Here is a 25,323-nt window from a genome sequence, read left to right as displayed (position 1 = left end):
AGGTTAAATTAAACTCAAAATTATTAAACCCAACTCAGATCCAATGTGAGTTAAAGTCAGGTTTATTTAAACCTGACTCAGGTCCAGTCTGCAGACGTAGGGGGATCTGAAGGAGCCCAGGTAAAGGTGTCCGTTGAACTCATGCACTTCGCTGACGTGCGCCACCTTCAGGCCGTTGGGGTCGTGGAAGCTTCTAGAACAAACGCCTCCGTCGTGGATCTCGGCCACTAAACTGTAGCTGGGGATGAACTTGATGAGGAGGTCGGGACTGAAGAGCTGCAGGATTAGATGATCCATCAGAGTTAGAGTTAACGTTAGCATCACTCAGAGGATTACAGAACCTCACCTTGAAGATCAGCTTCTTGATCCAGGCTCTCTGAGACAGGAAGTCCAGAACGGAGAAGCCGGGGTTGGGTCTGATGGCCGACATGGCCACCCAGTAACCTCCTGAGGAACTGGGACGGACGTTATCAGGGAACCCTGGAAGGTTCTCCACAAACGTGTCCATCCCTCCTTTGTTCAGACCGGCCACGTGCACTCTGATAGGAGACAGGTAGACAGAGAAGATACATCTACTCAACTACAGGTAGACAGAGAAGATACATCTACTCAACTACAGGTAGACAGTAGCAGAATTACATAATACTCAAAGTTACTTTATTTTATTGTTGGTTATACATCTTACGTACAGTAAACATCTCATGTAGAAACTTAAAAAGGAAGAGACACAATTGGAACATAACTTATTATCTAAAAAGGCATCTATAGAAAATAGAAGGTTTTTCAAAATGTACAATTATTTATAAACAAAATAATGAAATTCAAAATGAAATAAATCTTCAGGCTCTAAGTATAGATATATTAATGAAAAAAACCTCCATTAATGTTTAATCTGATTGATCATTTATGATGTGATGCATTACGTCTGTTGATCTATCTATAATGTAAAAAAGGTCTGTGTGCGTTTGTTTAGCGATTATCTCTCCAACGCGGGATCTGTTCAACCTGAAACTTTGTTATCAATCAATCAATCAATCAATCAATCTTTATTTGTATAGCACCAAATCATAACCAATGGTATCTCAAGACACTTTACAGTAGAGCAGTCTTAAGGACGGACTCTTCATTTTATGGATACACACATATGCATATATACGTATATACACATACATATGTATCCCACACCCAACATGAATTCATCATGGCGGCAAGGAAAACCTTCTGTTAAGCAGCAGGAACCTTGTGTGGATCCCATTCCTATGATGAACAGCCATCCACGTTATGCTGTGTTGGGTGTGTGCAGAGGAAAGGGTGGAGACAGAGTTGTTAACGTCTTCCAAATACCCAGAGTGTGAGCATCTGTTGTTTACGAGTCATTCCATGTTCCAACTGATGATATCATCAACAGTGATGTCATCAGTGTTCCAATTAGAATGATTGTAACTGAGCTCAGTGTGAGGGGGCGCTAGTGCACCATCTATATACTGTATTTCTCCCTGAAACATCTTGATAAAAAAAGAACACATTATTTCACTATAGCAATAACAACATATACAATATATCATCCCTTACATGTACATGCACCGCTGCCTCCACCAGCACCGTTCCAAGATGGCGGATGTGTCTCTTCTCTCTGGTAGTGTTGGATGTACATGACATTTGTGTGTAATTAAATTTCCCGGTGGGTTTTTGTGTTTTTCTTTAGGGAAGGAGGGTCTAAAGACGGGGAATGCTCCGGGACATTTATTATCCATTTGTCCAACATTGGTGCAAACTTTATTAATTTATCATATTCATGTTCTGTAGAATTAAACCAGATAAATCACACACACTATTTTATTTTACACCCACAAATAAACCCTTTATAACACTACAGAGTACAGAGTGTGTACACCTCTATGTACATACAACCTTCAAACACACTCTACTTAAGCTCCTCCCACTATATGAATACATACCTCTGAAGGGCACTGTGCTAGTCATTTTAAAACAAATAATAATAATAATGTTGGATGTAGAAATGTAATGAATTACTTCACTTCTTTTAAAACATACTAAAGTAAAATGACTGATTTAGAAATATACATGTACCCAAAAAAGCAACTCAATTACAGTACAGTGAGAATGAACCATACAGTAACGTTATAGAATAGAAGACATCAGCCAACGGCAGCTGTTGTCTGCGTTACCATGGTAATGTACCTGCGTATCCTGGCCATGGTGGTCTCTGCTACCAGCACTGACTCCTCATCTGGCAGCAGCTGGATACCGTTAGGGAAACGGAGGTTATCCATGACCACAGACACCTCTCTGGTGTCCACGTCCAGCTCCAGGACTCTACAGACACACAGACACACAGACACACCTGTACTTTTACCACTTTTGAAATGTACTTTGCGTTTATGAAATTTAAGTTTTGGGTCAAAATTAATGTCTGAGATACAATTAATTTTCTGATTGAGAAACACAGAAACAGTTTTGTTTTTTCCAAGTAAGTAGAAGATCATCTAAACATATTAACACCTCAAATACTTAACGGGAATCATTGTCTGCTGCACCTCTTAAAAAGTGGGGTATAGTGACATTAAAAAGACACCATATACTGTATCTATAAAAGCAAGGAATCTCTGTGTATGTGTGTGTGTGCCTCATATATCTGTGGTGTTCAGGGACAGACAGAGCTCATATTTGCTACATAGATGCAGCTTGTTTCAAAGTTGTGCAACGTTGCATCAGTTTGTTGTGTAATGCTAGTTAATGAATCATTTCATAAAATTGTCTACAGACAGCAAAGCACAGCCACTAGAGTCGTGTGTGCGTGCCAGACGTGCACACACACAGACAAGGACCCCTGATATACTGTAGATGCTCCCATTGCATTGTTTAATCATCTCATTTACACAGAACAGTTGTTTGCTTTACGTGACACAGCTTTATTTCACTCACATCTGTGTACAAACATGAATAACTGTGTGAACGGCAAAAATGTTGATTGTGAAGCCGCTTAGCGCCGACTTCTTCATGAGTCTACTGGCTCAGACAGTGTGTGTGTGTGTGTGTGTGTGTGTGTGTCCACCCCCCTCCACTGTCCACCTGTTAACATGGACTATAACTATGGCGTCAATTTAGTGCCAAAACTTAGATCACTTTCTGCTCGCTGTGATCGCTTCGTCCACAGTGACGTTAAGTTTTGGCACTTTGGGGGTGGGCATTGCATAGACGGCCCCTCCTTTCTGATTGGTCACTTTAAATGTCACTTGAAAAACGGTCAGAGCCAATCAGAGGTTCAGTAGGGCGGGTCATCACAGTGGAAAGTATAAGAGAGGAGCTGAAAAAATGAATCAAAATTTTCAACTTAAAACCCATGTATTTATTCATGTAATCTACTGTTACATAATTGTATGGTTTTAGTATTTATAGATTATTAATTAGACATTCTTTATTAATCGCATTTTGTTTTATCAACATTTTATTGTTGATAATCATACATTATTTATTCTATTTTTTATAATCACATTACTGTTTTACTATATTCAATTCAATTCAACTTTATTTATATAACACAAAATACAACACAGTCATCTCAATGTGCTGAACAAAATATAAAGTCCATAGTGAGAAAAAGAACTGAAGAAGAGGTGGAGAACATCTGGTTCTACTGGTTGTTGTTAGTGAACAGAAGGACCAACAGAATGTTCTAGACTAGTTGAGCTGTGAACCATTGATCAGGAACCACCAGCATCAAAACACCTGAAACAGAAAAGAGAACCCTCAGAGGGAGAGGAGAAGATACAGAAAAACTATATATATATACAGTATATACTGTATATATGTATATATATGGTGTGAAGCAGTGTGAGCAGTATGATGGTTATACAACAAGGGACAGAAGTGGGGGGTTGTCTACAACCTGGTACAACTGTGTCTGACTGGACATCATCCCATTACATCCCATTAGAGCTATGTGTGTGTAGATGGTGGATCATGTTTGAATATAATGTTGGTGTTCTACTATATAATCTTAGTTTTCAGTCCCTATTTTTATGTTTAGGGCTTTTTTCCTGGTTAGGTTAACGCTGTTATACGCTTTAGTAAATAAGTTGGTTTTGAGTTTAGCCTTAAAGGTGTAGAGAGTAGCAGCCTCCTGTAGTAAGACTGGGAGCTGGTTCTAAAGGGGAGGAGCCTGGTAGCTGAATGCTCTGCCTCCTGTTCTACTTCTAGACACTTTAGGAACTTCCAGAAGACCATCAGACTGAGAGCAGAGTGATCTACCTGGACGATAGAGCACTAACAGGTCTCTATAGATATACAGAAGCTAGATCATGTAGAGCTTTGTATGCTAACAGGAGGATTTTAAACTCTATTTTAGATTTTACAGGAAGCCAATGAAGAGAAGCCAACACTGTAGAAGTATGTTCTCTCCTGTTAGTACCTGTTAGTATTCTAGCTGCAGCATTCTGAATTAACTGGAGACTTTTTAGTGAGTTACTAGGACATCCTGACAGTATAGAGTTATAATAATCTAATCTAGATGTAACACATGTATGGATTAATTTTTCAGCATCACTCTGGGTCAAGATATTCCTGATTTTATAGATATTACAGAGGTAGAAGAAGGCTGTCCTTGTGATTTGTTTAATATGAGAATTAAAGGATAAGTCAGTATCAAAGATAATGTCTATGTTTATTACTGTGGTGCTGGGTGACAGAGTGATGTCATCCAGAGACACTATTTACTCTGATAATTTATCTCTGAGGTGTTTTAGACCAAATAAAATCACTTTGGTTTTATCCTGGTTAAGAAGGAGAAAGTTACGACTCATCCAGGATGTGATGTCATTAAGACAAACCTGGAGTTTTAATAACTGATGAGTTTCATCTGATTTCATTGAGAGATAAAGCTGTGTATCATCTGCATAGAAATGGAAATGTATATGTTCTCTGATAATGTTACCTAGTGGAAGCATATATAACTTAACCCCGAACTGCTCCCCAGGCGCCGCAAAAATGGCTGCCCACTGCTCCTCAGGGATGGGTTAAATGCAGAGGACAAATTCCATTAATGTAATAACATTACATGGCCAATTAAAGGCGAAAGCCCCGATTTAATCTTAATCTTAATGTATAGAGTATTTGTCCTAAAACGAAACCTTGTGGAACTCCATGATTAACTCTGGCTGAGGAGAGATTATTAACATGAACAAAGTGGGTTCTGTCTGATTGGTAGGATTTAAACTTTATACTTGCCGGGAACGTCCGGCAGGTGATCACAGCTGGCTGTGGTGGAGTTTCCGTCCTTGGAGGTGACTGGTGTTGGGGCATCTGTGTGGGAACGTCTGGTGGTGCTCGGATTGTAGAAAGCTGCGGGAAAGTCTCTGTTACCAGCTCTGGTTGGTGTTGAACCGGCTCTGCTTCTAACGGCATATGGGTTGCTGATGTCTGTGGGTGATCCTCTGTCATCAGCTGGCAGTGAAGTGGTGCAGCAGTAGCATGCCTCTGGACTGCAGCTTTGAGGAGGTTTCGACGGGCTACAGAGGAGGTTTTTGGTCGGTGGGAATTGAATCCAGGTGGTGGTGGAGGCGTTATCCTGGCGGTTGTTTTGATCGGCTTAATTGGACTGAGTTTGTCCCCGTTTTCATATGAGAGAGCTTCAAAACAATTGTGGAGAGTAAGCGAAGAAGGAGGGACGCCATTTTTCATGTTATTCTGTCGTCTATGTCCACGGACAACAACCTCATGGCAGACGTGGTGTGGAACAGGACAGTTGTGGACCCGGATTCTCCCAGGGAACTGTGTCGTTATCACATGGAATATTTTGGAGGAAGAATGACAGCGCTACAGACTGCTGTACAACTGTCTGTATATTTGGTGAGTAATTCATCTTTCTTTTTTACCTCGTTAGAAAGGCTACGAATGTCTTCCCGTAGTTTGGTAATTTCTTTGTTGGTGTTTAGTAGCAAAATGTCTTTCTCTGATGACAGGTGAGGAGCAGCGTCTTCATCATTTGTAGATGCAGCAATTTTGCGGTACTCAGAACGAAAGTGGCTCCATCGTCCCCAACAGCTAACTATAACAACAGCTAACCATCAAAGCAGCTAACTACAACAGCAGCTACCTACAACAGCGGCTAACTATAACAGCGGCTAACTATAACAGCGGCTAACTATAACAGCAGCTAACTATAAAAGCAGCTAACTATCAAAGCAGCTAACTATAACAACAGCTAACCATCAAAGCAGCTAACTACAACAGCAGCTACCTACAACAGCGGCTAACTATAACAGCGGCTAACTATAACAGCGGCTAACTATAAAAGCAGCTAACTATCAAAGCAGCTAACTATAAAAGCAGCTAACTATCAAAGCAGCTAACTATAACAGCAGCTAACTATAACAACAGCTAACCATCAAAGCAGCTAACTACAACAGCAGCTACCTACAACAGCGGCTAACTATAACAGCAGCTAACTATAACAGCAGCTAACTATAACAACAGCTAACCATCAAAGCAGCTAACTACAACAGCAGCTACCTACAACAGCGGCTAACTATAACAGCAGCTAACTATAAAAGCAGCTAACTATCAAAGCAGCTAACTATAACAGCAGCTAACTATAACAACAGCTAACCATCAAAGCAGCTAACTACAACAGCAGCTACCTACAACAGCGGCTACCTACAACAGCGGCTAACTATAACATTGACCTGACACAGACTAAACAAACACAGGCTAAACAAACACTAAGCCTGAGGTAAATGTTTCTGTGAAAATCGCGGAGGAGGGCAGCAGCAGCAGCAGCACTGTCTACAGGGCGGCCATCTTGCAGAGGGTATAGAGAAGGACTGATAGATATCACGTTGTTATTTTTTAACTAATATTTAATGATCATTTAATCATTATTGTTATTGCTTGTATTATCTTTTATTATTTTAACTACCCAACATTTATTTTTGTCTTATTCAGTTTTGATGTTTTCTAAATCTTTTTTTTACATCCTATATTTTGTCCATCACTTCCACTTTGAATTGTATTTGATTTGTTTGAAAAGTGCAACATAAATTACAGTTTGATTGGTTAGCTGTTTGTCATGTTTGATTACAGACTATTTGTGTATTTGAAATGATACAAGTGATTATCTGTCCTAACATAGAATACCACAGGTAACTGGTCTATTTAAATATTTACAGGTCTATTTAAATATTTAAATATTTAAAAAGACCAGTTGTCAGAATATGTGTATTTCTTTCCTCCATATCTACAGTGAGGACACATATTTTCAGCTCCAACATAAATACATACCGGTACTTCATACGGGCACTATACTAGTAAATATTGATATGCATATATTCATTGATTAAAAATCCTAACAAGGAAACCAATAGATGATAAATTAATTAGATGATAGATAATATTTATTAGTGTATTCTACAGCTGATTATAGACATGGGTCAAACTGAGCCGTTAGCATTAGAGATGCTAACAGAAAGCTAACACAAGAGGAAGGTTACGTTTAATAAGGATTATTTATGAAAGTCTTAGTAATTGTGATTAATTGTTATTGACATTTAGTAATTGAAAACGTAATTAGAACTGACTTATAGGGGATAGGGCTGCACGATTACGGCCAAAATGATAATCACGATTATTTTGATCAATATTGCGATCACTATTATATCACAATTATTATCACGTTAGGGAAAATCTGGTGTTTTACACTACTTTTAAACAAGCATTATGTGGACAGTTTACAGTGCAAAATTAAGCTTTAAAACGGATTTATAATAAAAAATTATAATAAATAAAATGATCAGTTTTATTTAACCGTGACAACCAATATCGTGATTGCGACTCAAATTTGATTAATTGTGCAGCCCTAATAGGGAATTAAAAAATATGTAACTGAATTGTAATTGGGGAAAAATGTAATTGAACATTGATAATTAATGATGTAATAGTAATTGAGCGTACCGTCCATCTGCCGTGGCCTCCATGATGAGCTGTAGATAGTTTCTACGCTGCCACCTGCTGCTGGAGGAGGTGAAGAACACCTTCCTCCCGTTCTGTGTCACCGCCAAGTCGTTTATAAACAACAGCTTCCTGCCGTTGATCAGCTGACCCCCCTCAACCAACCGGGTCGCCTCGCCTACACACACACACACACACGTTAACTAGCACAAACATCTGACTGCATTTCAGCACAGTAGCCAAGAACTGCAATTATATTAGTATTTAGATGTGTGAATAGATCATTTTATATTGTGTGTGTGTGTGTGTGTGTTGGACATTATCTTTAGCTATAATCTTAATTATTCACAGCTACGTGTTTTATTATGTAGGGTTAACCCTAACCCTGTAGACCAGTGGTCTCCAACCTTTTCAAGGCCAAGATCCCTGACCTCCACGTTGGTGATGTGCCCAATGAAGTGTAAAAAAAAAAAAAAAAAAAGTTTACTTCCACTTTCACGCTTTTTAAATGAAACCAAAATACTATCTGTAACTATCATATTAAACTGGCCGTATCATTTGATCCCATTGGTCAATTTATTGTGCCTGTTACGCTGAAAAATACAAGGAATGGATCGACAGAAACTTTAATCAGCCATAATGTATTTGTGTGGTTTAGGGTCATACAGCACATCACTGCTGAGTCATGCAGCACTGTAACTGCTGAGTCATGCAGCACGTCACTGCTGAGTCATGCAGCACTGTAACTGCTGAGTCATGCAGCACTGTAACTGCTGAGTCATGCAGCACGTCACTGCTGAGTCATGCAGCACTGTAACTGCTGAGTCATGCAGCACGTCACTGCTGAGTCATGCAGCACTGTAACTGCTGAGTCATGCAGCACTGTAACTGCTGAGTCATGCAGCACTGTAACTGCTGAGTCATGCAGCTGCCCTCTGCAGCAAATACACAGCACTTCTATTTTTGCTGGACGCTGGAGCTGTGCTGCAGCAAATTAACAAAAATAAGCCCGTGTGGGACAGGAAGTAGTACATAGACACAGAATAAAATATCTGGATAGGTTTCAAAATAAAATACTACGTGTTCATGGGGGAAAACACCGACCTTCCAGAACCTCCAACAGACTCATTTCAGACTCTATACAAAAACAGAACATATTCAGACTCAGGAGAATAAAACCAGTCCACTGATACCACATTTTAGGAAAAATAAACTATTTTTTTTTGGCAATAAAATTGTGCGTTTCAGCTCTAGTGGACGCAATTCAGACTCTACCCGAACACCGAGCCCTTATTCAGACTTGGGGGGACCAGACCTTTCCGTTGATACCATGGTCGGTCCGATCCGAGCACTTTTGAAATCGTATTTCACATATAAATATTACATTTATCTATGGTTGAATCACACATATGTATCACGCGATTACAAGCGAGATCTCCTGAGTCGTTGCTGCAACAGATGAGCAGGTGGGGATTGATGGACTGCAGATTGTGCTGAAGTCACGCAGCGGAGCAGATACGCATCCAGTGGAAATCCAGGGTCACAACTCGCAAATGTTGGGCATTCATGAGGAAAATAGCATCTGATCACATGGTTTATCCTTTAGTGAACTAATGAACAGTTGATCACTGTTGTCATGTTGTAGCTGTGTGCTCTCTGACCACAGCTACTGTGTGGAGGAGGTGTGTCAGCAATCACACACTTTCATACACGGGAGAAGATCTACAAGGAATGTTTCAAAGATCTACCAGTTGATCGTAATCGATGGGTTGGAGACCACGGGTGTAGGGTGTATTGTACGTTGATTGAAATCAAACTACCACTAACTAATCAACTAGTAACTAAAATAACCCATCATCTTCATCATCATCTTCATCACCTGTGCTTGGGTTTACCATGAACAGACCCAGATAAGCATCGGCTACAAACAGAGTTCCATTAAGTCCAGCTCTGATTCCTAACGGCCTCCCACAGCTAGGCTCCTCCTCCACTGAGCCTGGACACAAACAAACATGTAAATAAATATGTAAACATGTAAACAAACAGTAGTGGTAGTCTGGTCCTCAGTGTTTCTCACCACATGGGGCCCTTCCCAGTCTGGTCACTGTGTGAACTCTTCGACCAATCATCTTCACTATCCTCCCATCGGCTGTTCCTGAGTAAAGAACATCTGCAGAAAAGAAACATCTGTCATGCCATGATGTCATCATTCATTAAAAACCAGATGATGACATCACAGAGGTCACTGACCTCCTATGTTAGTGATAGACTCTGGTCCCAGGATCTGGTCCTGGTACAGTCTGTCAGCCTGTCTGAGGACCAGGTTAGGTTCCCAGCAGCCCTTCATCTCTGGAGGCTCCTTCAGACTGTACACACACACACACACACACACACACACACACACACACACACACACACACACACACACACACACACACACACACACACACACACACACACACACACAATATAAAACTATCTATTTACACATCTAAATAATAATATAATTGTAGTTCTTGGCTCCTGTGCTGAAGTGTGTGTGTGTGTGTGTGTGTGTGTGTGTGTGTGTGTGTGTGTGTGTGTGTGTGTCACCTAAAGACTTCAGGCTGAACAGGAGAATCAAAAAGCAGAACCACAACCAGCAGAGGCAGGAGGAAGAATCCCCCCAGAGACACTAGAGTCACCTGGAACACTTTAGCACTGTACGTCCTGGACAGGAGACACTCATCATCATCATCATCATCATCATCATCATCATCATCAATAATACACTGCTTTAAATATTGTCAACACATTTAAAAAAATGTGAAAAACCTTGCTTTGTTTTGCAAAAATTCAAATGAAGGCCAGTGATGAGGGTCTAACGGTTAATGAACAGACTGTAATCAGAGGGTTGTTGGTTCTAATCCCACCTATTCCATCACAGTGGGATGTTGATCAAATCCCTGAACTCTAACTGATCATTTTCTATAGAGGGTCTTCACCTACGTCACGTTCTGGGCTGTAGCCAGAATGTGCGGCCATATTGGAGGCACTCAGAGGTAAACACTGTGATGGATAAATGTCTGAAACCACAGAAAAGCTCCAGAAAATATGTTCTAGATGCAAAGATGTCGAGGGGAGGACTGTGAAGATTAGATGGATCTGCACCACCTGATGACATCTCCAGCTGTCATCAGGTTCTAGGCTGGGCGGGGCTACACCCTGGATATAGTACTATAATACTATTAGCTTTCTCCTCAGTGTTCATAGTATTAATATCATCCACTGAAAGAAGTATCATCAGGATGTTAGATCATGACACTTTTGAACGATGTAATTATATCGTACAAACAATATAATATCACGTATGAACAATATGATTATATTGTTTATACAATATATTTTCACCTGTGGAAGCTCTACGCTTCTGTCATTTTCATACCAAACTTAATCCGACAAAACTCAGACAGAAAACCAGAATTTAATCCTGTGATGAAATCTAGTCTTTAATCCAAAATTTCACAAAAACAATAATAAACGTTTCATGTGAAAAATGATTAGTCTGTTTAATTAATTTATTTTTATATTTGTATCTAAGAAATAAGTGAATTTTTAAATAAAGTCTCACTGCTCGTACAATACTAGTCTGAAATGTATTTAAGAAACAAACCAAATTTAATGATAAATTAATCTCTATTTCCTGTTGAATCTATGAAATAAGATCAATAAATCCGTTCATTGATTATAAATCATTCCTTCTTCTGCTGATTAAACCTCATCATTTATTTAATAAAATCATGTTTATTTCTCCAAATAAAGCAGAAATGACTTCTTCACTCACTGGTTCTAATCACCGGGAGGCTCTAGTCCCGGTTCTTACCCGGTTCTCTTGTCCCGTGTCTCCGGTAGCTCGTCCGTGATGACCTGCGGCTGCGGCAGCCTCCGGTACCGAAGCCCGGACTGGTTCATCCTGGATCAGATCGGGTCGGTTTGAACTTCTGGACGTTCACGGAAACCGTAAACCCGGACGACATTTACCAGTGCACACATCCGGTATACCACCCGTGAGGGGACGTCACTTCCGGTCAATTGTTTTTGCTGTAAAATAAGCTAAAAATGTAATACATTTTTCGCTTAAAAAGTTATTGGGAGGAAAATAAGAGAGTTTGAGGCTGAGTCAATTATATACATTATTTTAAATGTGCCTGAAATGTGTTTTGTTAACCCGTATTTGAATTAAACTGTGAAAAATATGTTCAACCTCAACGAGTCTGATTATATAACATTTAAATAAAAAAAACTAATTAATAAAAAATTTAATAAACAAAACACGTAAGGAAAATACAGTTGGAAGAAGAGGCTACTGATCACAATAATAATTATTATTGTTATTCCTGTTGATAAATCTATGAACAGGAATATTATGTGAAAGCAGTTACAAAGTTTTGTTGAATTTTTTTTATTATTCATTAAATCTGTTTAAAACGATTGTTGAAATTAAAATCTATTTAAAAATGAAAGAGTTTCAACAAAAACTGCAGAAAAACAACATTTTAAGAGTCCTCATAAAGAAAAGCTCAAACTCCGCCCCCTACCGAGCAGAGGAGGCATTACATTAGGAACACATGGGCCTGTACTATGAAGCTGGATATCAACAAGTTCACTTTAACCAAAGATGGGCAAGACATTTTGTGCATTTTGCTGTGGTGTTGTTTATTATGTTGGGCTTCTTATCTGTGGGGATATTTATCAGCTGTTGAAAAACCTAAACTGCTAAAAAGGAAGTTCTGCTGCTGACTTTATATATTCTGATTATGAAGATAAAAGAGGATCTGAAAAGAAGTTTGTACTGATTACTTCTATTTTTTCAAACTTCAAACAGTGTTCCAGGGATCCAAGTTAAGTTTGTATATTAAGTTATAAGAATATACTTTATAAAATGTTCATTTCTCTGATACATCCAAAGTTCCATATTGCACCTTTTAGGCATTGTTACAACATTGATTTTAAATTATATGTATATATTTTACCATTTTAATGTATTTCTGCAATCATAAAGCATTTCTGTGGCTCATAATGTAGTTTATTTTGGCTGGAAAAAATTTGGCTGATGGAAAATGTGGTTGTCTGGTAACTTTAAGAATCTACTAGTTATGCTGGCTGCTGATGTAGAAAGTTAATTTAAAGCCCTGGAGATAAGGAAAAAACATGGGTTAATAGTTGAATTAAATAATCAATAGTTTGTTGAAAGAAAATACTCTTAATGCCATCATGACCTAGGCTGAATTCTTTAGTTCTATGATGATTTTTACGACTTCCTGTGTAGTTGGAGGATCAAAGGCTTTGAAAGAAGGATATTCTCCCTTAATAAAGCTACAGGGGTTCCATCTGCTTCCAAAATAGTCGATGCCAGAGCAGAACCATCATGAAAAACAAAGTTGTTAAAGCCATGAGCTATTTCATTTGTATTTGTAAGAACCCTTTCTTTCATACGTATCACGTATGATTGACCAAATGATTCATGATTTTCCAGGTAGACTTAATATCATTTGAAGCTTGGGTGAATTTGTCTGCATTGAACATTTGTTTTGTTTTTCTTAGATCTTCTATGAATGTATTTTTACATTTCTTATAGGTTTCTATATGTAAAGGCTTTGCTTTAGCTTTCATATAAAGTTTGTTTCCAATGTTTTCCTTTAGAAGACTTATTCTTGAATTTAGAGTTAAGGGAAAAAATTATTTTAAGGCGGAACTAATGTGAGCCCCAAATAAGTGGTAAGGTGCATCGACATCTTTTAGCCCAAGAACCTCATCCCATGAGACGTGACTAATAGCCGTCTTAAAACAAACCAAGTTGTTTCTAGTGAAATTTAGAAACTGAAGGTGTCCACAGGCAGAATTGGTGCTTTAAGGTTTTGAAGAATTGAGCATATGTACGATCTAGAATATTGGAAGTTATTCCATATCAGTAGCCCTGAGGTGGTTTCAAAGTCTAGAGAATTGTAAAGTATTTAATCGTTTAAAGGTCCATATCATGCTATTTTTCACCATCATCTCTATTTGTTCTAAAACATAGTATTTGAGGTTTATTTTCCCAAACTCACCTGTTTTCCAGAGTTTTAGCCTCTGAAAAGTTACTTTCTGACCAACTCTACACAAACAGACTGATTTGCGTCCCACTTGTGCATATTCATGAGTGGGTGTGTCTATAGACAGGACACTGACTTCCTCCGCACACCCTCCTCCCACCCACTCCATAGCCTAGCTGAAATGCTCACCTACGTGGGCGTGTCTAATTACATGTCAATGATTGCAGAGAGCTTCCTGGAGGCGTGGCTTCTCCAGCTCAGTGCCGCGTCTAATTGGTCATCAATACATGTGATCAGGAAGGACAACTAGTCGAGCACAGATCGATGTAGTTGGTGCATAGGAATATAATAATATAGAGGGGTCATTTTCTTAAATTTTGTATTGTTTTTGCTGTGTTTTATATTTATTTTATTTTATTTTATTTTCTCTCACTGGCACCTTGGAGTTGCACTCAAATTTTGTTGTTCCCTGTACAAGGACAATAAAAGGATATTCTATTCTATTCTATTCTAACTGAGAGGTTGGGGGTTCAATCCCAGTCTATACCTGTTTATGTGTAGAAGTGTCCTTGGGCAAGACACTGAACCCTAAGTTGCTCCCAGTGGTTGACCAGCGATGCAGCTCAGTTCCATTGGTGTGTGAATGGGTGAGTGAGCTGATATGTAAAGCGCTTTGGGACTACTTCAGTGTAGACATAAAGCTCTGAATAAATCATGTTCATTTACCATTTAAATCTATTCATTGATCTAATGGATGAATCGTTACAGCCCTGTTTAAAAACTAATGGTTGTGGGTTCAGCTCTCTGTAGGTCAGGGTGGGTCATGTGTGGCCCCTTGATGTCACTGGTTCACAGAAAGTGATCTGGAGTGACTCTAAGGAAGATTAGAAAAATCTAATCTCATCTGATCTAATGGAAGAGTGAGGAGGAATCCTGGAGCTACGATTGAGGATCAAACGAGGAAAAGAGTGGATAATTAATTTGGGGGATCCTGAAAGTCTGTTAATCAGAGCAAACAGATGCTGCTGTGGTTTTAATGGACGATTAAAAAGGGTCACATGACCTCTGAAGGTCAGCGTGTTAATGAGACACAGAGAGTGATCTGATCCCTTCCTAGAAGGTTCAACTTCATTAGAAAGAAAGAGCCAGACTTTCAGGAGTAGTTTGTGTGTGTGTGTGTGTGTGTGTGTGTGTGTGTGTGTGTGTGTGTGTGTGTGTGTGTGTGTGTGTGTGTGTATCCTCTGAAGGTCGGGGTGCGATGCACACTCCTCCAGACTCTGACACACACACACACACACTGTCAGTAGGGGGCGCTGCCTCTAATTCCCTTTCATTTCTTCATTCATTAAAGCTTCACTTCTAATAGAGTGCCAACAGCTGGTTTTATCAAACAAACCACTTCTCAGAGCTCAGGGTCAGATCGTCCAGGAATTGGGTCACACACACACATTTACACAGACACACACACACTGGGGTGTAAGTGTGCAGTGAATTGGATCTTAATTCATTTTATGCAGAGCTGCAGATGTTCAGCTGCTAATCGTTCAAATTAGGGTCAAAGTCTGAGAACAGAGACAAACAGATCTGGATCAGAGAGTCCTGATAGACACAGAAGAATTCTGCATTTGAATGGAGCTTCCAGTGAAGGCCAGTTATGAGAGATGAACATGTGATGTTCTGTTCTGGGTAAAGAGCAGATGTGACATTCTGGATCATCTGCAGAGGTTTCCAGCTGCACTAAGTCAGTGTGTGACATCATAAGCGTCTGAACCAGTAGCTGTGATAAGGCAAAGACTCGGGGACCACGCACTGAGCCCTGAGGTACTCCTCAGTTTGTAAACAGATCTCTGATTGGCTGAACAGCACTGTCACAGTGTGTGATTTCTAAAGTTTGAATCAAGAGAGAAGAGAAGAAGCAGGGGTCCAGAGTCCTCTCAGAACTCTTTGGATTAAAATATGATCAAAGGTTGGAATAACTTAGAAACACACACAGAGCAACCTCTGACTGTCTACGCGACTAATTTAGATACTACTTTAGAAACTAATAAATAAAATTATAACTAATAAGAAATATTATTGGACGTCTCACCTGTCTGCCACCATGTGTCCACTACAGGACACCGTCCATCTCCAACCACACTGTGGAACCAGTGCCAGGCCTCATGGTTGATGGGCTCCCCCACTACACACACGCACGCATGCAGCAAGGTGTACATAGAAAGTGAGGGAGAAGTCGGAGCGTCGTATCAACATTCCATCTTTGAAGAGTTTGGAGAAAAGAAAAACAGACAGGCTGTTCATTCAGAGGGGCCGAATGAGATTAGAGAAGGTGTTTTGAGACGGGCTAGCCATAACATGACTGACAGTCCTACTGTTCCTGTTCCTGGTCAATTCCTAGTCAGTTTGATCAGTAATCCAATAGTGTGGCCATTTCCTGTGAAATAAACTATCCATTCCTCTTAAAGGTCTACGGTGGAATCCATCTGAGAGAGTTCGGAGAGTTTGGCTCCTTTTGTCGATGACCCAGCAGAAGACCCAATATCATAAATTCCAATCTGGTGGTGGACGTCTTCCATGTCCTCAGGATTTGCAAACTCTCTTATTGTCCGTCCCTCTAGAGAAATTTGACCAAAAGCGAAGAAAGACCAGATAATCAATTCCATGATTAGATTCGGGATCGAAATGCTGACAGAGGCTCCTGTTAAATCAAAACAAGACAAAGAGCAACAAGCAGGAAAAAGAGGGAGCGATGGGATAAAGTGATGAAAGCGTGACTAATCACGGGTGATTGGCGTTCTGTGTGAACACCTTTAGAATAAGCGCATATTCCACAAACGCTCATTTCACCCATCGGGATGAAATAAATTGCTCTCTTCCGGGTGGTTGCCATGGTAGTTTGTGTGAACCACGCCCCCTTTTCCCATTCCATCAAACTCTTCTGAGCTTGGATCTCCCCAACTCAGCCAATCAGCTGACAGTATTTAGATTAAGTGTACATATTCATAAGACCCACAAGATCGATCACAGATTTAATGATTAGAGACGTGAGGGCGCATGCACTGCAGCTTTTACGGATCAAACAGCCAATAGAAACCAATGCTGAGACCAACAGGATGTGACATCATCTGTAAAAATAAAGGATGTTTCTGTGGTTTGAACATTTTAAAAGTAGTAAATGGTTAAATAAGGTGTTATTTAGTCAATTTATCATAGCAAACAACTGATCATGTGATCACACACTGATAGTGTGTGTTTGATAAATTGTGTTTCATAAAAGAGATGATGTAACTCATAATTAAATAATATATAATTAATGAGACTAGTGAGTGTTTGATGAATAGTTTGATGAACTCAGCACTAAATGAACAGCAGGAGCAGCAGTGGTGCTGTTGGATGTTGTTGAATGTCACATCCAACACTGTAGACACAGGTGCAGGTACAGGTGAGCAGTGCACGGAGGTACGTGCACTGTGTGCACACCCACCCACCCCCCGGACAACAAGCAGGGGATGTGAACCAGGCTGAAACACAGGACTAAAGGACAACAGGACTAATCCCAGTGTGATGCTGATGAATGGAACAGTGTTTAGAAATGATTTAGAAATGATTCACTGAAAACAGAGAGACAAACAACACAATGTGTTATGTAGAAACACACACACACACACACACACGTTGTCCTGTCCAGGGTCTGATGATAATCCAACATGTTTAAATCTATCAGATAAACTGGAACAATCAGCTGTTATTACATTATTATTGGATTAATATTAGAAACACACACACATTCTCAGATTCCAGTTTGAGATGTGGTTGTTCCACATGTTACAGAAGTTATGTTAAATAGTAATAGTAATGGTTATGGTTACGATTATGTTATAGTTATAGTTATAGTTATAGTTATAGTAAGAGTAATAGTAATGGTTATAGTTATAGTTGTAGTTATGGTAATTGTAATAGTAATAGTAATAGTAATGGTAATGGTTATAGTTATAGTTATAGTTATGGTAATAGTAATAGTAATAGTAATGGTAATGGTTATAGTTATAGTAATAGTAATAGTAATAGTAATAGTAATAGTAATAGTAATAGTAATAGTAATAGTAATAGTAATGGTAATAGTAATAGTAATGGTTATAGTTATAGTTATAATTATAGTTATGATAATAGTAATAGTAATGGTAATGGTTGTAGTTATAGTTATAGTTATGGTAATAGTAATAGTAATAGTAATAGTAATAGTAATGGTAATAGTAATAGTAATAGTTATAGTAATAGTAATGGTAATAGTAATAGTAATAGTAATAGTAATAGTAATAGTAATAGTAATAGTAATAGTAATGGTAATAGTAATAGTAATAGTAATAGTAATAGTAATAGTAATGGTAATAGTAACGGACGGTTACAGATGACGGACTGTGTCGTACCGGACACGTGATCTTCCCTCCCTGGAACCCATCTGAACCTCCTGGTGCTGAGCTCACAGTCCCGGACCATCTCAACGCTTCCATCCAGTGGAGCCTCCCGGCGGTGTGGAGCTCCAGAGGCGGTCAGGCTCAGTGACAGAGAGCCGGTAAAAGTCCCGGTAAGGACAGGGCGGAGAGGCCGGACAGAGGCCTCCGAGGCCCGGTAACGGGAGGCCTGGGGCGGAGCAGGAGCAGCGAGGCCCGGAGGAGGCCGGTCCGTCCCTGAGCAGCCATGATCCGGACTGACTATTCACCTTCTCACCTGAGGTCACAGGCCCCGCCCCCTCAGTCTCAGGTACGGAAGAAAGACACACCTGCGGTCACGTGACCACAAACCTACTTCCCGTTGAACACGTGACCTCTATATGATGACATAGACACACATCGTGTGTGTGTGTGTGTGTGTGTGTGTGTGTGTGTGTGTGTGTGTGTGTGTGTGTGTGTGTGGGTGTGTGTGTGTGGTGTGGTGTGTGTGTGGTGTGTGTGTGTGTGTGTGTGTGTGTGTGTGTGTGTGTGTGTGTGTGTGTGTGTGTGTGTGTGTGTGTGTGTGTCAGATTAAAAACAGACTCAGATTTACACAGTTGTTTGTCTTTAATGTGACAGTAAACCTGCAGCTGGACAACATCCATAATCTGACTATTAACACACACACACACACACACACACACACACACACACACACACACACACACACACACACACACACACACACACACACACACACAGATTAACGAAGGTGATTAAATGTGTTTCTAAACATTATAGGGTGGATTTACATCATGTCAACACAGAAAAGAAGAGTGATACAAACACACACACATACCTGCACGAAACACAGGTGTGTGTGTGTGTGCGTGTGTGCGTGTGTGGTATGAAGGACACACAACAGTCTCCACCCCCCACCCTCAGGTTCATTTTGTGATACTCAAAACAAACAAACAAAATTCAACTAAATAAGGTAAAAATGACTCCAAACAACGAACACACAGTTTCTTTGTTGTTTCCTGTGTTAATGCTCTGATTAATATTGATCATGTGATCCTCAGATCAGAGACAATCACAATTGTCCAGACATGGCTCGTCTATAAACGGTCACATTTACAGACCTTAGAGTCACTGTTAACTTATCAATAAACAGGAAGAGATTCATCACCTTTATAATAAGTGCTGACTAGGCACTGGGAGTGAGGCCCAAGACCAACACATGATGACCTGATAATAATGTATCATGTTTTTCTGCAGTCAGTGTCTTCTCCTCGTCCTTCTCTCTCTGCTCTGTTTCAGGTGAAGCTGATGATGTCACTTCCTGATCTGTGGTTCTAGTCTGGAACACTCTGATGTTCTATCTCTCTATCCTGTTCTGTTGGTCCTTCTGTCCACTAACCACAACCAGTCCACGCAGATGGCTGCCACCTCTGAACCTGGTTCTAACAGAGATTTATTCCTGTTAAATGGAGTTGTTTCTTCCCACTGTCACTAAACACTTGTTCATGTGGATCATGTTGGGTTTTTTCTTTATTATTATGAATTTGATATTTTGATAAGTGCATTGAGATGACTTTGTTGTAATTTTCACTATACAAAAAAGATTGATTGATTGATCAATTGATTTGTGGCCCTGCCCCCTTTGATCACAGTGGTCCACCTCTGTACCCCCCCCCCGTACGATGGATGACGGTTGGCTATGTTGTGATGCTGACTGTGGACACTGTGATTGGATGATTGTATCACTTAATTTGACCTCACTGGGTCACTGCTGTGTGTGTGTGTGTGTGTGTGTGTGTGTGTGTGTGTGTGTGTGTGTGTGTGTGTGTGTGTGTGTGTGCGTGTGTTAAGTTGATTGTATAATAATTTGAAGCCATTCCAAAAATATTTGTCTTTTAATTAAACTCCATGTATGACTGTACAAACATTTATATTTACATTCACTCAAACACAATAAATAAATAACGTCTGATGCTCCACAAACAAACAACTGAAACACAAAAAAACCACATCTTTGTCACTTCGCTCCATAAAAACATCAAAAACAGGAAATGTGCTTTCAGCCAATCACCTGCTCCCTTCTGGTTACCATGGTGATGAAGGAAAACAGAAGATTAAAAACGTCTACATTTATTTTATAAAACAGTTTTATTTCTCTGTACAATCACCTGCTGCCTCTGGTTGCCATGGTGATTCGTATTTAAAGAACATAACATCCAATGGTCTTTGCTGTGAGGGACGCTCTGGTCATGTGACATCATGTGACATCATGTGACATCACAGGTCACTCAGAGTTCATAAACTTCATTAAAACATTTCCATGTTTTTGGCCCCGCCCCCTTCAGCTCTGCTCGTCTGATTCGCTGCCACTCTGACACCGTGGCAACGACGCAGGCCTGGTGGAGGCTCCGCCCCCTTCCTCCTGTTGTTTGGAGGAGCTAGAGAGGTCGATGGCTACTTCCTCCTCTACTTCCTCTTCCTCCTTGTCGTGGTGGAGCTCTGAGGCCACACCCACAGGACTCGTCACCTTCTTTGACATCTCCAGAGACTTCTTATGCATACCTGTGAGGGGGCGGAGCCAAATACAACCTGTGAGTCACATGATTATCACATCTTTGTTTACGTCACACATTGAATGTTGTTGTTTTCCCTCAAAAAAAATGAACAAGTAAACAAACATATTGTGATGCATTGATAAAAGGATGTGTGTGTGTTGATCAGTGTGTGTGTGTGTGTGTGTGTGTTTGTGTGTGCGTGTGTTGATGTAGTTTGTGTGTGTGTGTGTGTTGTAGCGTGTGTGTGTTGTAGCGTGTGTGTGTTGTAGTGTGTGTTTGTGTGTGTGTGTGTGTGTGTGTGTGTGCGTGTGTGTGTGTGTTGTTGTAGTGTGTGTTTGTGTGTATGTGTTGATGCAGTGTTGTTGTGTGTGTGTGTGTGTTGTAGCGTGTGTGTGTTGTAGTGTGTGTTTGTGTGTATGTGGATGCTGTGTGTGTGTGTGTGTGTGTGTGTGTGTGTGTGTGCGTGTGTGTGTGCGTGTTGTTGTAGTGTGTGTTTGTGTGTGTGTGTTGATGCAGTGTTGTTGTGTGTGTGTGTATATAATGATGTGTGTGTATATAATGATGTGTGTGTATATAATGATGTGTGTGTATATAATGATGTGTGTGTATTGTTGCAGTGTGTGTGGTGCGTTCACTGACGTGCATGCGGCTCACCGAGCAGCCAGGGCGCGCACGAGCCCATCATTCCGCTCTTAGCTGAGTTGAGGATGGATTCCGGTAACGGGATGGAGTGACGCACCATCGCCCCGTAGAGGCCGTACTCCGCCATCACACTGCTGCGGCCCCAGCACTTCTCCCGCTTCCTCCACTTAGCGCGACGGTTCTGGAACCACACCTACACGGCCAGCCAATCAGAATACAGATAATTATTACTGTAATAATAAAATAATAATAATTGTTATTATAATTATAATAGTAATAATAATTGTTATTATAATTATAATAGTAATAATAATAATTATTATAACAATAATAATAATAATAATAATAATAATAATAATAATAATAATAATAATAATAATAATAATGAAGTGTGGGACAGATTCAAAACAGACATTCCTGATTAATGAGGATTTTAATAGATTTATAAAACCAATATTTCCATTATTTCTTTCCATCTCATTTTGTTTCTATTCAATTTTTTAAAATGTTTTACTCTAATGTGTGCGAATGAAAAAAGATATTTGATCCAGCGTATTTATGTTTATTATTATTGTTGTTGCTCTTTGTAAATAAATAAATGCCTAAATGTGAAACAGTAAAACTCGATGTTAATCTACTCACAGCTGCCGACAATCACACAAATAAATCCTAATAAAGCCCCAATAGGAAACAAATGATCTTTTATAATAACCCAAAATAAACCATCATTACAAGATTATAATTACCTGAATAATGCTGCTAATTCTGAGTAATAACTAACGATAATTCCCTGATTTTTACAGACAATCATCCACAACAAATAAACACAATAATTACCTGATTTATGTCTCCTAAATGTGTTTGCTCATTAATAATTCCCTTTTATCCACATTTAAAATCATCATATAACGGTTAGTAGGAATCAAAACAGAACCAATCATTACCTGATTTAAGATTGGAAATTAAATATTAAATGGATAATAATAATAATAACCAAATTATTAATGTAAATAACAAATAAACACATTAATTACCAGATATTTCTTTTATCATTTAATACATGTTAATTATAATAATTACCTAATCATTTTAATTTATTACTATCCAAAAGTTGATAAGGAATAAATAAATTAATCTAATAATTATATAAAAAACAGTTAATTACATGTTAGATATAATAATAATAATAATAATAATAATAATAATAATAATAATAATAATAATAACCTGAATGCGGTCTTCAGGCAGCTCGGTCTTCATGGCCAACATCTCCCGCGCGTACACGTCAGGATAGTGCGCGTCATGGAAGGCCTTTTCCAGCTCCTCCAACTGATGGGAGGTGAACACCGTCCTACACACACACACACACACACACACACACACATGTTCATTAATAAAGTCATGAACTCACGACAGTTTCATTCTTTCACATTTAAATGTTTTATTTATTTTAAAGTCAGTCCATTAAAAATCACTAATAAATCCTGTTTTTAACGTTTGAATGGATTAAAACTCTTCATTTGCTCTAAACACGTATTTTCTCTGATTTTAAAATAAGTTAAACAGTTTAATATTATTTGTATAGTTCAAACAAATTTACATTTAGCTTTCTGTCACATCAAATTAAACTCTTTATTCTCAACATTTCTTAGGTTAATGTAACCTTTTTAATCCTAAATGTCTTGATTTAAAAAATAATTTAACCAACACTATTTTATTTCTTTAAACTGTTAAAAGTTAGATTGTTAAATAGAGCTTTTTGTTTATTTAATTGTTTTATAAAAATATTTCAAGTGAAAAGTCTCTTTGTTTTAGTTTCATTAATGGATCGAAATTTAACTATAATGATTAGTTTTATTATAAGTTATTTAAAATGCAGGTTTATTTTATTCTGGATGTATTTAAATGTAATTCAATCCGTTTCATTTGTAAAGATCGTCATGAATTGTGTTTGATTAGAAATGTTAGAAATTCTGCTCCATCATGAATTAAACACGTCAGATAATATTTATTAGATCATTTATTAAAAACGAAATATTTATTTTGTCCAATAATTATTGTATTTAGTCTAAAATCTTAAAAACATAAAACTGTCAAAGGACGTTGTAAAGAAAACTGCATTAGATTCAGTTTTTAATTAAATGTTTATAGTTTTATTTGTTCTTCTTATAATAACGAAGATTTTAAAATGATGATGATGATGATGATGATGATGATGATGATGATGATGATGAGCTCACCTGTGTCTCCTCTTCTTCCTCTTCTGAGAGTTTCCGGATCCTTTAGACTCGTTTCTGTCTGACAGACACTCCTCATCTGCAAACATTAAACATTTATTAACTGTGTGTTTTTAGTGAAGTGCAGCCGTCACACCCCGCGGTGACCCGGGCCGTACCGGAGTAGGGGTCCCGCTGGGCCTCCAGGTTCTGCAAGTTCTGCAGGTAGTGGGCGTCGGTCCGGGCCTGCAGCAGCGGCAGGTGTCCGGGCAGAAAACAGGGGCCCCCGGGGGGCTGCTGGGCGGCCAGGCTGCACAGGAACCCGAGGCCGAGAGGCAGCGACCCGCCGGAGAACGAAAACCCTCCGAGGCCTCCACCGGAGCCCGCGGGGGGATCCGACCCGGAGCCCTGGAGCCCAGGAGCGGGCGGCGGTTGGCGGGCCTGGTGCAGGTCCGACTCCAGGCCCAGAAGGTCCGTGATGGCGAAGCCTTTGGATCGAAGCCCGGACCCGGTCAGCCCGGAGCCCTGAAGCCGGGATTTATCCAGGCCGAAGCCCGGGGACAGCAGCCTGAGCCGCGGCTTCTCTTCCAGCTCCTCCCGCCCCGTCATGGTCAGATGAAGATGATGGAGATGATGAAGATGATGAAGATGATGAAGATGATGGAGATGATGGAGAGGACAGTGCCGGGCGCGCCGGGCTGAAGGGTGTTTTATCAGGGCCGAGGATCACAGCAGCATCCAATCAGGGCGCAGATGTAAAGCGGGAGTGGGTGGAGGGGGGGGTCTGTCAATCCCAGAGGATTAATTGCCACCAATTTCTCCTCAATCCGATCAGAGGAAGATGAGGAGGAGGAAGAGTTTATTGAATCACTTTAAATCACAAACAGGACAAACATGTAAGAGTCACACACACACACACACACACACACACACACACACACACACACACAGAAACACAGAAACACGCTCACACAAAAACACACACACACACATAGACACACACACAGACAGACAGACACACAAACAGAAACACACACACACACAGACAGACACACAAACTGAAACACACACAGACACACACACACAGACACACACACAGACAGACACACAAACAGAAACACACACACACACACACACACAGAGACACACACACAGACAGACACACACACAGACACACACACAGACACACACACACACAGACACACACACAGAAACACACACAGACACACACACACACACAGACACACACACACACACAGACACACACTTTAGGGGACATGTGTCTGTGTGGGGTCCTGTGATGATCTTCTGTTCATTGGTGAACCAGAGGTTTCTCTCACCATTCCTGATTGGTCCATTGGAGTCTAATTAAGAACAGCTGCATCCAATCAGGAGGAACCAGGAAGTGCTGGCAGACATCAGC

General features: G+C 39.8%; 2 protein-coding genes across 2 annotated transcripts; both read right to left on the bottom strand.

The window, feature by feature from the left end:
- Nucleotides 1-44: 44 nt before the first annotated feature.
- On the bottom strand, nt 45-11,996 carry apmap (adipocyte plasma membrane associated protein). Its single transcript, XM_028468547.1, has 9 exons — nt 11,828-11,996; nt 10,558-10,674; nt 10,216-10,331; nt 10,043-10,135; nt 9,845-9,961; nt 7,969-8,143; nt 2,203-2,337; nt 347-539; nt 45-276 (listed from the first exon to the last, which is right to left on the bottom strand). Exons 1-9 carry the CDS (start codon nt 11,914-11,916, stop codon nt 67-69), a joined length of 1,245 nt encoding a protein of 414 aa, XP_028324348.1. The 5' UTR covers nt 11,917-11,996; the 3' UTR covers nt 45-66.
- An 8,671-nt stretch (nt 11,997-20,667) lies between these two features.
- vsx1 (visual system homeobox 1 homolog, chx10-like) lies at nt 20,668-24,821 on the bottom strand. The gene is made up of 5 exons (XM_028468550.1): nt 24,080-24,821; nt 23,925-24,000; nt 22,912-23,035; nt 21,682-21,877; nt 20,668-21,049 (listed from the first exon to the last, which is right to left on the bottom strand). The coding sequence occupies exons 1-5, from the start codon at nt 24,507-24,509 to the stop codon at nt 20,829-20,831; spliced, it is 1,047 nt and encodes a 348-aa protein (XP_028324351.1). The 5' UTR covers nt 24,510-24,821; the 3' UTR covers nt 20,668-20,828.
- Nucleotides 24,822-25,323: the final 502 nt, after the last annotated feature.

This window comes from Gouania willdenowi, chromosome 15, assembly GCF_900634775.1.
Source record: "Gouania willdenowi chromosome 15, fGouWil2.1, whole genome shotgun sequence".
In the NCBI taxonomy this organism is placed as follows: Eukaryota; Metazoa; Chordata; class Actinopteri; order Blenniiformes; family Gobiesocidae; genus Gouania; species Gouania willdenowi.
This window is presented reverse-complemented; position numbering and strand designations above follow the sequence as displayed.